The 12,907-nt window shown below is 37.3% G+C and overlaps 1 protein-coding gene across 2 annotated transcripts in view; it reads left to right on the top strand.

The window, feature by feature from the left end:
- Window positions 1-11,743, top strand: part of traf4a (tnf receptor-associated factor 4a) — a 47,332-nt gene extending 35,589 nt beyond the window's left edge. The window contains exons 3-8 of one of the 2 annotated variants that reach the window (XR_013195977.1): window positions 2,046-2,150; window positions 2,409-2,570; window positions 6,589-6,750; window positions 8,056-8,211; window positions 9,393-10,120; window positions 10,207-11,743. Coding sequence is in view for 1 of the 2 variants with exons in the window: in XM_077208869.1 (XP_077064984.1) it covers window positions 2,046-2,150; window positions 2,409-2,570; window positions 6,589-6,750; window positions 8,056-8,211; window positions 9,393-10,025 (1,218 nt within the window). In the remaining variant the exon portion in view is untranslated. Of the gene's footprint in view, window positions 1-2,045; window positions 2,151-2,408; window positions 2,571-6,588; window positions 6,751-8,055; window positions 8,212-9,392 lie in introns of both variants that reach the window. The other variant, XM_077208869.1, reaches the window with a different exon arrangement.
- Window positions 11,744-12,907: the final 1,164 nt, after the last annotated feature.

Here is a 12,907-nt window from a genome sequence, read left to right as displayed (position 1 = left end):
GTGTGTGTGTGTGTGTGTCTGTGTGTGTGTGTCTGTGTGTGTGTGTGTGTGTGTGTGAATCCTGCCTGCAGCGGATTTGGGCTGATTGGATGGAGTACCGTCTCATCCTTCATCGACTTTATGCTGAAGGGAAGATGCAATAGCCGCTGAATGTGACGTACACACACAGACGCACGTGTACACACTCGTTTCACGGGGCTCTAGTTGAGGCCATCCGTCTCCGTGAAATTGAATTTGATCGTGCAGCATTTGTGTTTTTGACAAAACATAATTATTTTCCCTGTCTCTCAAAATCTGTTTTACGCTTTGCATTTTTTTTCATGGTGTTTGATCATTGTTGTTTATGTAGAATAACAATATAAAAGCATCAATGTACAACTGACTATGAATGACTACAAAAGTGCAATTTAAACATATTTTAAAAAAAAATTAAAGACATTGAAGACTTTTTTAACTTAAATTTAGAAATCTAGATTTCTTTAGAAATTAGGCTCGTTATAGATGATTATATATGGAATTTCACTAGAAAAATTATTATGGCAGCAGTAATTGATCAAATTATAATAAACTTATGGAAAGAGCATATATCTTATAGATATCATATATCTTATTATAACTACACATATATCTTCAATTTAGACGTTGTTGAGCCAGTTTAGGTATGTGGTTTGCAATCTTTCTCATCAGTTATCACAGATTTTGTGAGTATATTTGTTCAATTTTGTTACCTAATTTGAATAATTTAATTACTAAATAAAGCACTAAAACAACAGGAACAATGCATTATTAGTGAATTTCCCCCACAGTGTCAATATTGATTCAAATTGTGTCAGAATTACAAAAACTGGCTGTGAATTTAATTTAACTTCAGTTAATCAGGATTCAGTTTTCATCCCAAGCGAAAAATATTGCGACTTCCAGGAAAAGGTAACACATTATTTTAAGGTGACGTAGTAACAAATTAATTCAAGTAAATTATGCATAATTACAAGTAACTAACCGAAACTCTATAGTAAGTACATGTAGTTAATTGTTCTAACTCAAATAAGTACTAAGTGATATTATTGTAACTACGCAGTGCCGCTGCAAGCCATTTTGGTGCCTAAGCATAATTCCTTTATTTTGCCGAAAATTGCCGAATAGAAATGAAAATCAAAGTTAAAAGCACAGATGAAAACTTATGTACCTCAATAAAAATGTATTTAGATTACTTATTTTATTATTATTGTATGTTTTTAATTATTATTTATTTGCATTTAGGTTTCCACGCAGAATCTGATAATCCAAAATCTGCATCTCTCTTTCTACGGTCTTTCTTCAAATCTCCCTCTTGCTTGTTCCTCCGTCATACGCCCCCTAATGCTGATTGGCTACACGTTTGTTGTTGTGTTTGGTTGTGTCGGTCAGACCAACTTTCAAACAGTATTTTTCAAATATAGCTTACCCCACCATTAACTAGACGAACACTCAGGAGAATAACACATAGTCTTTCCACACAATAACAAAGAAAACACTGTACAATGAACAGAAAGAACAGAGGGTTTGAATACACACAATGGATAATTAACGGAAACTGTGTAACTCAATCAAAAACCATGGAAATAAACTAGTAACAAGAACTTAGGCAAACAGTGACAGGGAATAAAAAAACTACATAGCATAACCCTGACACTCAAATTATCTGTCAGAATCGCTAGATATCACTGAAAATAATGTGATTAACATGATTTTGATCCGTGTGAAATTTTATGAAATACTCAGTAAAGTTACACATTTATTGTGTTTTATGGTCAATCATGTCTGTCATTTCCGAGTAGTCAAATACTCACACCTATCCAAATCAATGACGTGACTATAATTAAATTATATTCACAAACAATCCCTTTTAGCGTGGGAGACACCACAGGCGTATACTGTGCCATAGTTAATAAGTGAATGTTTAAATCCAGACCTCTGTCCTGTCCTTGAGTGGTTAATATATGAGTGTGTTCTAAGAGAGTAGACAGCGTTGATTAATGTGTCCTTGGTGTAATGGTGTGTTATAGATCTATCCTGACCCTGAGCTGGAGCAGCAGATACTGGCGCTGGCCATCCGCTGTATTCACAGTGAAGAGGGCTGCCGCTGGACCGGCCAGATGAAACAGCTACAGGTAATGATGCTTTTTTCTTTTTTGATGCATTCTCTTTTTCCAGACGTTTTTTTTTTTTCGATGCTTTGTGAAAATGCTAGTCTCCTAACATAGCATCTGCTTGTATTGTGTCTAGTATTATCTGCTTGTATTGTCTGTTAGCTAGCACTGATTTGTTTAAAATGTGTTGTTGTGTTAAAGTGATATTTCACCCTAAATTAAAAATGATGTCACCATAAATGTACACTACACAAGCATACTTGTCTGTTTCTTTTCCAGAGCCACTTCTCGACCTGCGCCTTCAACGTGATCCCCTGCCCCAACCGCTGCTCCGTCAAGCTGACGCGCAGAGACCTGCCCGAACACCTGCAGCACGACTGCCCCAAGCGCAAGGTCAAGTGCGAGTTCTGCGGGAGCGAGTTCACAGGAGAGGCCTATGAGGTACCGAGGTCAAACCACGTCCGAGACACATTGTTATAGAGTGCTGCACGCCTGTTGTAGAGTCCTAAGACCTGGAAACAAGCATTTTAGCACTTCTGGTTCCATCGTTCTGAAAATGTGTTTTGGGTTAAAGGCCTAAAATAAGGTCTGTGATAAATACAAGCTCAAGATACTTTCACATTTTATACTATGCCAAAATACATTAGTAATACATTACACTGAATTTTTTAAGCTTTTACATGTCTTGAAAAAGACACATGCTAAAAAGTGGCTAAATGGGACTACAGAGGTTGTCACAACTAACTTTGCTGTGTTTATACTCCCGCTCTACTCGTACTCAAACTTTTCAACTTGTAGATTTTAAGTTGAGATTGAAAGAGTTTTTGGAAGATTGAAAGAGTTATTTACTTCTGCCCGTTGCATTTACAGTAAACTTAATTTGCAAAGATTATCTTGATGAACAAAATGTGTAAAAATCATAAACTTTTGTTAGTCGCAGAGCTTATTTTCTTCAACAATCCAAATGTCAGTGGAAAAAAAATCCTATTTCCTTTTGTTGAGAGAACCAGGGTGATTCTAACTTCATCCCGACAGCACTCTATTGTTTGGAATATTAGCCTTTTGGATGCATTAGTGTATTATCTTTCTTATTTGATTACTGTGAGTTTGTGCTCTATAATATGGATTCCTACTTGAAGGAAGAGGCCTGTGTGCTTCTCACCATGGTGTAATTCGGCAACGTGTGAACTCTAAGAAATCGTAATTAGCAAATTGGCAGCTTGCTATCGTAGTAGCACTTGGACCGGGTTGTTCGCTAATATAGTGCCACTCCTATTTTTATACATGTAATACAAACCTCACAATGTATAAAAGGGGCATTTAAGCATTTTTAATTGGATTTTATGGGAATCTTTCTTTTGTGTGTTGTGGGTAGCCTGCAAAATTGCACTAAATTGTTACAGTTTATGAGTAAAGAACTATTTTATTTGGGATTTGCCACTTTATAGCCAGTGGTGAAATTTGTCTATCTCTTTGTGCTATGAAATTGCTTGCAAGGCAGATATGATATTAATAAAATAGGGATGCACCGATATGAACATTTTGGCCGATACCGATAACCGATAATTCTTTACATTTGAAAGCCGATAACCGATATATTGGCCGATAAATCTAAATTAAAAAAATGTATATACTTTGATAGCCTGTATACATAAACAAAAGGCTCACCATTAAAAGCCTTGTCTCAAACACTTTTAACATAAATCAAACATATACAATACAGTACAGCCTAGTTTGAACCAGTGTAAGATTCCTTAACTTTTAAAATAAATTTTACACTCCTATGGGCAACTTTCTTTATTAAAAAAATGGTAACACTTTATAATACGGTTTAATTTTGTTAGCATTAGTTAGCATGAACCAACAATTTTATAAGACATTTTTAAGAAAGTTGTATCTGTTAACATTAGTCAATGCACTGTGAACTAACATGAACACACATATTTTATTAACTACTATAACAAAGGCTATTGCTCTCTGTTAGTTAATGCATTAACAAATGAGACCTTATTGTAAAGTGTTATCAAAAAATCTATTGCCTAACAAAAAATAAAATACCTAAATAATGCAAACAAGTCATTGGATAACATTGGGCTGCATATAAAGAAACAAAATGGATCAATAAAATGGAATCGCCTCTGCACGGACAATAAGGAAATTATTTTTATTAAACCATATCGTTGATGAAAATAATACGAGAACAAAATAATGGTAGTTATTAATTATAACACAATATTTTTGAAAAAAATTAAACATTTTTAATATTACAGTGATAGTAAAAATCTTTAATAGCTTAGTTACTGTTTCAAATGACATTGCTGTGTGAGCTGCACGCGCTGAAGCTGAAGAGAACGAACGTTAAACCGAATCGCTTTGCTAGAAGGTTAATCAACTCAACGGTTGCTGAAGAATGCAAACCCAAAGAATTTACAAATTTATTACAATAGTGAATACAATTATAATTATATGACAGTCCCAATCATAGCTTTTAATGTTTTGCATTGTTGTTCAATCTGCGCGTGCTTAAGCTGAAGAGAACGAGCACCGGGAAACTGAAGAACTTTTCTAGCAGGCTGTTTAAATCCACGAAACGCATCATATGTGAGATTAATCAGATATTTATTTTACATCAACTTTATATTACGACTTATCTGCACAAAATGACGTGAATGCACAATCGAACTTGTGCTGGTCACAATGTTGTAGTAATCCCTGTTCTGGACGCGCTATTCCCACAACAACGCGCTGAAACACGGCAACTAAACCCAGAGAATTCACAACGTTTTATTACAATAGTGTTGTCATTATAATGGCATGTATATGACAGTCCCAATTATAGTTAGGAATGTGCATTGCTGTTTGAGCTTCGCGCACGCTAAATAGGCTATAAAGATGATCACCGGTACAATGAAGCGCTACTGCATCGTTCATTAACTCAACCAAACGCATCCTATATTAGATTAATAATATAGGATAATATATATAATATATATAATAATACAGATATATATACACAAAATAAACATTACAACTTACAATGGCACAGAATGCTGCGAATGCTCAAGAGAACTTGACTATGCTTGTCATGAAGGCTTAACTCCATCGATGCGCTCTTTCCACAACAACGCGCTCGTCGCGCTGAAACACTGGCGAACAAGAATTCACAACATTCTTTTACAGGCGTTTTTATTATAATGTTATGAAGCCTATGTGACAGATTTGTGCTGCACATGTTGCACTGAACTGTATCTTCCTTTTCGAAGTGAATCCAATCATTCAGAACCATCATGGCGAACAGCGCGCATCTCTCAACTGAAGTAAATAATCTATTATCTATCGGCTTTGATATATCGGCCAAATTTTCTTATCGGATCGATAACGATAACATCAAAAAAGACCATTTATCGGCCGATATCGATATATGGTCGATATATCGTGCATCCCTATAATAAAACATTCTTGTCAGGGCTAGAATAAACCACATGACTATTGCCTTGATCTGAGGTTTGAGAGAGTAGATACTAGTTGCCTAAAGAGTAAATTCAAAGCCAGTCTGCAGATTTTGTGCAGTCATAGTTGACAAATTTCACAGAGAATTGCATAATGTATTACGGACACAGACTCTGCTTTAGACTATGAATCCATCTAGTCAAAGGATTTAAAAAAAAAAGTCATTTCAAGCATCTGTCATTCCTCTCCTAGCAAGGTGTTGCATGTTTCTGCATGAGTTTGTGTTTGGAATGACTTGAAGGTCTGTTAGTGAGGCATTTAATGTATAATGCTCAGTTTTTCTCTGGAACCGTTTAGAAAAATCAATAAGTGTATGATTCCTAGAGTTCTTACCTTTTGCCATTAATTATATACTCTTAAAAATAAAGATTCTACAGATGTGTCATTAAATAACAAATTAGGTTCCACAAAGAACCTTTCATGAAACAGTTTTTTTAGTAATGGCATGTATTGTTCCACGAAGAACCTGTAATATCCATAGAACATTTCCATTGCACAAAATGTTCTTTATAGTGGAAAATGGTTCTTCAGATTATTAAAATGTTCTTCACACTTTAAAGATCTGTTCCCTTAAAGTTTTTTGGGGAAACCAAAATTGGTTCTTCTATGGCATCAATTTAAAAAAAAAAATTGAAACCATTTTTAAGAATTCCACTGTAAACAACCTTTTGTGCAATAGAAATATTCAATGGCTGGGGTTCTTCATTGAACCATTGATGTACCATCTATATGCCCCCTCTACACTGTAAAGACTGTGTCGGGATGGGTGTTGATGTTTCAGCCGACAAAAAAGAGTGCCACGACAGCGACAAAGCAGATCATTTCATTTATGGAAAACCTAAACTAACCTAAATCTTCAACAGTGGTTTTCTTTGCAAGCTTTGGCAATATCTTCAGAAAATGCAAATCTAGTTTCTTTTCTTCCTCTCACATCTCCATCTCCTTTCAGAACCACCAGGGCATCTGTCCGCAGGAGAGCGTGTACTGTGAGAACAAGTGTGGCGCAAGAATGATGAGGAGACTATTATCCCAGCACACCATGACAGAATGCCCCAAACGTACGCAGCCCTGCAAGTACTGCGGAAAAGAGTTTGTCTACGACACCATCCAGGTGAGTGACACGGCACAGCGAACCCCTACAACCAAATCATTCAGTGCTTTGACTTAGACTGTGACGCGATCAGCTGTGGTCTTACATCTGTACGACAGAAAAATGGATACAAATAATGTTTGCTTATTGACTTTTCTGTGTGCACGTCCAACGCCTTGTGTTAATGGAACAGTAGCCGCTCAGTGGTGAATTAAAAGGGTTTTGAGGCTCCACAGGGTGGGATGGCAGTGGGCCTATGACTACATAAATGCTGGCTTTCATTCTAGATTCTAGGTTTGGTGCCAATCACAGCTTGGACTGGCCTTGCTTCTTTTCATAACACCTGCGTTCACACACATAGAGATATACATTCTGAAAACACAGTCAGATTCTGCACCCCAGCTAACACACTATAGCTCTGTTCCAAAACCTAGTGCGCTGCCTTGCTACATCTGACATGGAACTTCATGACCAAAATGGGAGTGCTCTACATAAGCAGCAAATCATACAAATAGCGCTCCGCAGGAAATAATAGATTTGTAGGTGATTTCAATTAATATTGATGTTAGCATGTTGCTAAGCTAACACAATGATAGCCTATATATAGGGTTAGTTCACCCAAAAATGAAATGAATTCTCACCCTCATGTTGTTCCAAACCAGTAAGTCTTTTGTTCATCATCAGAGCACAAATGGAGATCTATGTATTTAATGAAATCTGAGAGCTTTATTTCCCTCCTTTGACAGCCTATATTGGCAAATTTGATGTTTGACGCCCGAGAGGCGTTTCAAAGATGGCTGCCAAGTGAAATGACTTGTCTTAAAAAGACTTTGCCACAGTGCATTTAAATGGATACATTTAATGCTGCCTCAGAATTTGGTTAAAACGAGGGATATTAGGAGGCGGCGTAATTAAGTCGCCTACCTTTTTGCACAGCACTTCATGTTGTGAACGCCTATGATGCCTTAAAATACAGTCTCTGTAGGCACCCGTAGGTTTTGGAACCGAAAAACTGGTCTTTTTTTAAATTTCCTTATACAGAGGAGGATTCACATTTCGTTTTTCTTTTGTTGCATCATTTCTTAATTTATGACTAACGTTTGGCCTACACTTCAATCCAAATCCTGAACATTTATCAGTATGTGCACTGAACCCATGACTTTGGCGTTTCTAGTGCCACGCTACAGGAACGCGAGTGCAGCGACTGTCATGAATCCATGCATATTTTAGTTCTCGCATCTTAGACCTCAAGCTGTTATTGCTCAAGATATCACAGTACAACCTACTGATTCACGTCAATGCTGACTGTTGCCTTTCATCCCTCAGAACCACCAGTACCACTGCCCTCGCTTTCCTGTGCAGTGTCCTAATCAATGCGGCACCCCAAACATTGCACGTGAGGATCTGGCGAACCACGTGAAGGAGAGCTGTGGCAGCGCACTGATCCTTTGCCCCTTCAAGGAGGCCGGCTGCAAACACAGAGTGAGTCCGGCGCTGTAACTTCACCGCATTCATATGCTGCCCAATGCAGTTTTGCTTCCTCAACACCTGTAAAACTATGTGTCTGGGAGTCAGTAAAAAAATCCTTTGAAGCTTATCGTAGAAGACTGTTTTTAAGGATGGGCTGTCTGCTGTGAGATATCATATTTCCTAGTTTTTGAGATCAAGGGAGTTCGGGGAAATACGTTTATAATGCACTTTGCAGGTCTCCTGTTTTTACTTGCAGTATACAGACCCGAGAGTAGAGGAATAGCAGTGCTAGTTAAAAAAATAATAATAACTAAAAGAAATTATCAATTATTAATTGAAAGAATTTTAAAAAGTTAAAAAAATTTATAAATCACTATTCAAATGAAAAAAATAAATGTAAAACCTTTTAATTATTTAATAATAATTAAGTATGCTTAAAGCATATTGTTAAATGTAACCTTAAAATAATTAAATAATAATTTTTCTAATTGACAAATACATAGGCGTATTGCAATTATTTTACTGTTACATTTAAACTAATTCATTAATAAATTACTTTTCAAATTGACAAATAATCAAAAAAAGTAATTTGTAAATACTTTATATTCTTAAATGTTGCATTTAAAATGATTAATTAATTAATAATGTTTTTTGAGTAATTAACAGTAATTAAATAAATCATTTTAAATATGTCTGTTTATTTATCAGTTTGAAAAGTGATTTAATATTTTTTTGTTCATATAGTTTCATGTTTTGTTTATATAGTTCATGTTTTAAATTTTAGTTAGACGTAACAGTAAAATAATTAATCACATTTCAAATCGACAAATCAGTAGATATTTTAAACTGTTTATTTAATGAATCTTAATGAAATTGTTTTATTTTTTATTTTTAAATGTTGCATTAATTATCAATTTATTTATTGTTATTTACATTAATTATATAAACATTTTTAAATATGTCAGCTTATTTGTCAGCTTGAAAACATTATTTATTTACATTTATATTTTTGAATTAATACACTATCAATTGATACATTGATTCATTGATTCGTGTCAAATGAAATATGTCTACTATGATAATCAAGGTCTATAGTTATGTTAATAGCATTGTGCAAAACAAGATGAGCACATTTTAGTCAGCAATCAAATTCATATTATACTTATGCATATGTTCTGTGCTCTGGTTTATAGTGCCCAAAGATGGCAATCGGACGACACCTGGAGGAGAGCACAAAATCCCACCTAACCATGATGTGTAATCTGGTGGGGCGGCAGCGACAGGAAATCTTGGAGCTGAGACGTGAAATGGAGGAGCTGTCGGTGAGTCACGACGGCGTTCTCATCTGGAAACTGACCGACTACTCCCGCAAGCTGCAGGAGGCCAAACTCCGCAACAACCACGAGTTCTTCAGTCCGCCCTTCTACACACACCGCTACGGCTACAAGCTGCAGGTGTCCGCGTTCCTGAACGGCAACGGCAGCGGAGAGGGCTCGCATCTGTCCATCTACATCCGCGTTCTTCCCGGCGAGTACGACAACCTGCTGGAATGGCCCTTCTCCTACAAGGTGACCTTCTCCATTTTGGACCAGAGCGACCCGTCGCTGTCCAAACCTCAGCATATCACGGAGACCTTCAACCCTGATCCCAACTGGAAGAACTTCCAGAAACCGTGCAGCAGCCGGAACTCGCTGGACGAGAGCACTCTGGGTTTCGGCTACCCCAAGTTCATCTCGCACGAGGAGATCAAGAAGAGGAACTACATCCGTGACAACTCCATCTTCCTCAAAGCTTCCATAGAGATCCCACAAAAAATCATGGCCTGAGGAAGTTTTGTCTTGACGTACATCTTTATGGACCCTTCTTCCTCTCAGAAACTCTACCGAAAGCTCGTCTATCTGGTTATTTGGCTGGTTTTGAGGTATCTACGTGTAGAAGTGTTTCGCAAAATCATCACTTTAAAACGTTTTGGATTTGCTTTCTAACACTCTCTTCCTCAATTTACAGCAACGCCTTTGGACATTCAGTAGTGCCTAGAACATTTATTTTAATTTAAATGTTATTTTTATGTCATTTCTCTCGCAAATGTCAAGTGAACGATTGAAGCGTACTGTGAAAGGCTATTCATAACCTTTGCACTTTGAGAATGTTCTTCGGAGGCTAGGCAACGGAGCTCTGCGACACGGTGGCAGGCATTTGGCGTACACACACTAACCCTGTTTTTACCCTTTTGTGTACACGCTTTCGCCCAGCACCGGTCCTTGATGAAAAACTCAACAGAAACTCAAAAAAGCATTGATTTCCTGTTTAACTTGTTTTAAGTAAACTAACAACAGCTGTGAACTAAATGTAGCTTAACTCACTCTAGTGTTTCGAGACTTGTTCGACACAACGGTGCATAGTAGTATTTGATGATACGTTATGTTTTTTCAATACTATATAACATTTGGGACAGATTCAGAGGTGCTAAAGCATGGTGGCAAGCTTTTTCGTTATTGTACAGTGGAAAAACGACACATTTTTCAAGCTCATGCACTCCGGTTCGGATCGAAAGCCATGCGAGAGATTGTTTACATTCAGTCTGTGGGTGTTTGTGAGGGTTGCATTCACAGGTCACATGATCTATGACGTGGACCAGTTTTTTGTACTGTATACCTGTATTCTTAACCAGCGTGTGAGGGCTTGTTGCGTTGCGGTGGGCAGACGAGCAAAAGGAACCAAATTTTTTTAATGTGTGAAAAAAATAAATGTGAGCAACCTGTTGCGTTTGTGTCATAAACAGAGGGGGATTTCGAATGTGAACTCTGGACTCGCATGCTCAGTTGAATCTTTCTGTTCTTTGTCTTACTCTGTCGGACGCTGTCGCTGGCAGATGATGAATAGAAAGGTGCGGGCACTCGCAACGGCCGCCCAAAAGCGCATCGAGTGCGAGGGCGTCATATTCGAGTGGCGCTGGTAGCCATGGTTACCCGTGCCTGTTAAAGCAGCATGTGAACGAGAGGAGAGTTCTTCCATGTGCCTGAGGAAGATGAGCCTTGTGCAATATGGCTGCCATTGCTCCATACAGACCAGTTGAAGACTTTGTCTATACTTATTATATATTATATGTGAATACTAATAAAAAAAAACATGCAAAAAGCACATTCTTCTTCACATTTAATCTCGCTATGATACCAGCTAATATTTTGCAATGATTTTGAGAAAACCTGGGAGAAAAAACAAAAGACATTTTTGCTAAGATTCTGTATTTTACAAAGTACTTCAGATGTTTTCTACAACTCTTTTTGACGATGAGTTTCGGGGGGCTGTACGTTGACGTTTTATGAACCCTTTTTATGTTTCACGTCTGTGGCATTTTCTCAGCCATTTTGTTTTGTCTGGTTTGGATTTTGCATATTATGTCTGTATTATTTCCTCTTGAAGAAGTATTTATTTTAAAGCGCCATGACATAAGCTTGACAAGAAATGGTGCAGATGTTTTTATATGTTGATTTGATGATTGCTTGTCAAATATCACTTGAAATAAAACATTGTCTACAAGGTCTGCTCTGATCAGGTTTCGTTTCTTAAATGTTGCTGGAAAACCCCTCTGAGCTCTCAGTTTGTCTCGCGTGACCGTCGGCATCTCAAAGTTTACATGGCCTTCAGTCGCAAATGTTTACCAATCCCTCAGGAGCCGCACACAAGACCAGCAACACAAAGCTTTTGTAGAAGAAACAGCCCACAGTTGACCAAAAAAGAACAGCATATTCTCCAATTTAGTCTCAACTAACTTCGATAAGCCAGACTGTCGGTCCAAATTCCAATTCCAAATCTTATTGTAATCCAATCATATTCAAGTGGGAACGGCAAATAATAAGTTTACAAATCCATTTTGAGCTACATTCAGATTTCTGGAATTATGTTTTAGTCTGACCACTCTAATTGATTGAACACAGTAACCGGATCGGGGCCGACACTTAAGTTGCGGTCTGGGTTTGTTTCTGCAGCAAATTTCAGGATGTTTCCTATAACAACATGTTTATGTTGTGGCTTGAGAAAATCACATGAACCACGTGAAATCCGATTTCAATTATAAATGTAGCTCGAAACGGATTTGTAAAAAGCGCATTTCATGTGATTTTTTTTTTTGCCGTTTCACTTTTGCTAAATCTGATCGGATTTCAGTCGGATATGCACAAAAATCATATTTGGACTGACTGTCTGAACTAGGCTAAATGACTTTAGAAACTTTCAATAATGATGTATGTAGCCTCTACAGCCAAAGTTCACACGTTTGGGACTGGGAATAACAAGAGTTGGGTCTGGAAAAGTTATAAAATGCAAACTTCTATTGTGAACATACATTATCTTGTTGCACTTAGCTCTGAAATATTGCATCAGCTGCTCCTTTGGAGTGCAATCTCTATGAAATGATTCATAAAAACTTAATTCAGTGATCACAAACCACTGGAAATGCATTGATGAAAAGGTGTGGAAACCCTTAAAGGTCTTTACAGATACGGTTTGGCTGAAATGGCTCACAATGTCAGAGCTTTTATTTCATTCACTCCATTTGCAAGCATTCATGACGAGAGCCAAGTCTGCACAGTTTTTTTTTTTATTGCTTTGTTTTAACAATAAGTGAAAGGGGGCTGTATCTCATTACTACCCTCACATGTGCTGATCTCCCCCAGAGATGAAGGGGAGGAAGTGAAGCAGACACGTG

This window comes from Siphateles boraxobius, unplaced genomic scaffold, assembly GCF_051911475.1.
Source record: "Siphateles boraxobius isolate OS27281-9 unplaced genomic scaffold, OSU_SipBor_1 6, whole genome shotgun sequence".
NCBI classification, from domain to species: Eukaryota; Metazoa; Chordata; class Actinopteri; order Cypriniformes; family Leuciscidae; genus Siphateles; species Siphateles boraxobius.
This window is presented reverse-complemented; position numbering and strand designations above follow the sequence as displayed.